This window comes from Ipomoea nil, unplaced genomic scaffold, assembly GCF_001879475.1.
Source record: "Ipomoea nil cultivar Tokyo-kokei standard unplaced genomic scaffold, Asagao_1.1 scaffold2219, whole genome shotgun sequence".
NCBI lineage: Eukaryota > Viridiplantae > Streptophyta > Magnoliopsida > Solanales > Convolvulaceae > Ipomoea > Ipomoea nil.
The window spans coordinates 461866-464021 of record NW_017618647.1 but is presented as its reverse complement, the minus strand read 5'-3'; the positions used below and the strand labels follow the sequence as shown (position 1 = coordinate 464021).

At 53.5% G+C, this 2156-nt stretch overlaps 1 protein-coding gene across 1 annotated transcript; it reads right to left on the bottom strand.

Annotated features, from left to right (window-relative positions):
- Positions 1-1315: 1315 nt before the first annotated feature.
- Positions 1316-1849, bottom strand: LOC109150208 (calcium-binding protein P-like). Its single transcript, XM_019298127.1, has one exon. The coding sequence runs from the start codon at positions 1847-1849 to the stop codon at positions 1316-1318; it is 534 nt and encodes a 177-aa protein (XP_019153672.1).
- Between the last annotated feature and the right edge of the window lie 307 nt (positions 1850-2156).

Genomic DNA, 2156 nt, shown 5'->3' with positions numbered 1-2156 from the left:
TGACACCGAAGCTGCTGGGAAGTGAAGCTTGTAACCTTCTTTTCCTTTTTTTGTGATGACATTAGTCGGGAGCCCGGTCCTGAGTTTGTACCGGGCATATTTTAAGTTTCAATAAGAATTTTTGCTTAAGTCTGGCCGATCATTTCTTTTGTGCTTTACGTTTTTAAACGCTTTGTGTGCACGTTAATCATAAAACACGATTATACGGCCTAACGGCCTAGTCGTATACAACCACGATCGCGTATCACCGACCGGCCTACTGGTTAGGGATCGTCCCGAACACTTGGCCTTGTCGAGATTTTGAAACTATGGCTTTTTTTGCTCGGGGTATTCCCGATCATTAAGCCTTTAACACTTCCTTAATCCCAGCCCCCACACTTTTGTACGCTCGAGGTACGAGTGGGTGCGAAAGTGGATAGAAGTTGGACGGATCGGGGAATAATGATGTGAGCTCTGGCTTTCCCGATCGATGATCCGCCCGACCGGCCGGTTTACGGGATGACGTCCCGACCTCTTGCGAACGCTTCACAGTGTTGGCCTCGCCGGCATTAGCGTAATCCGTGACCCTTCGGAGGGCCTCCCCGTATGTGGCTGGGGGATGGAGAATAAAGTCCTGGTAGAGGTACCCAGCACGGAGAGCAATATGGAGCATGTGAACTGCGGTAAGATCATCCATAGGCTCCACCTCCAGGACTGCTGCCTTCCACTTGACCAAGAAATCGGTCAAACTCTCTCCCTCCAGCTGCCTTGCCTTCTCCAGGTACATGTAGGACTTCTTGACCACCCTGGAGGTAACAAATTTCCTCACGAACTGAGTAGATGCAATAGACCCCGGCTGCAGAGTTCGGAACCACTCGGCCGCCCGACCGGTGAGCGTAGAGTAAAAAGCACGGCACATCACGGCGTCTGACACGCCATTGAAGATCATGTTGCCGTAAAAATCATTGACGTGGACCTCGGGGTCCGTCCGACCATCGTAGCTCTTCTCCCCGGGAACCTTAAGATCGAGCGGGTAGGGCTGCGCCATTATCTCCGCCGTGAAAGGTGTCCTCAACAACGTTGAGTGGTCGACCGGGGGCCTGACGGGATGCTCGTTCCGGAATTTAGCAAACTCCGCCTGGAGGTTGTAGAGCAATCCTCGGGTCTCGTTGAGCTCTGCCAACTGCGCTTGACTTGCTTCCCGAGCGCGTCTTCGTCGGTGAGATCTCGACCCGCTATGCCCAGACGATGCCTCCTGGCTTACATCTTGCATGGGTTCATCTGCTACCGGCCGGCTTGAACTTGGTCCCAGTCGTTGTCGCATTGCCGGTCGGAGTCAATCAAAGGCAACCTCCCGCTCCACCTGCTCGGGATCATTCGCTCGGGCGGGCATCTGTGCTGCTGCTTGAGGATCCTGCCGTGGTACCTCCATCGCATCAGCACCCCCCGACCCCAACCGCGAACGAGGCGAGCGTCTAGCCCGGGAAGTGGGTTGATGCTCCGGCTCTACCTGTGCAGTCGGGTATACTGGAGGGTCGGCGGCTGGAGCCGTGTACGCAGGCATATACTGAGGATATCCGGCTGGTGACGGGTAGAACATCGGTTGGCCGGGCCAATATCCATATGACTGAGGAGGTGTTGGGTATGGATACTGCCCGGGATAGGGCATCTGCTGACCGGGAGGTGGAAAACCCGGTTGACCAGCCATAGGATACGCCGGTTGGACATACTGCACCAGATACTGGGCTGGTTGATGAACCGGTGGATGTGGTGGTGAAAGGTTCAGGTTGAGATCTACATTCTGACCTTGGTTGTCGCTAGTCGCGTCACCTTGGTCGTAGTTGTTGAGATCATGCATGAACGGAAACATCGTGGCTGATGTTGTGATGAAAAGGTCTCGAGCCCGGTTGACGTAGCATCCTTGCTCGTTCCCCACAGACGGCGCCAATTGATAATGTAAATACCACGTGTGCGGTAACTATCAATAAAATCCAGATCAATTAAAGCAAGTAAAAGTCCTTTATTAATCCGGTAAAAGGCCCTAAGTACAATCTACTTGGTCGCACCGAGTACCGACTGGATGCGGTCGGGATTCTCTGAATACAACCTATCGATCGTCCAAAAGTCCATTCACTGTTGCTTTGGCGGGTATTTATAGCCGCGGAGCCTGGGACAAG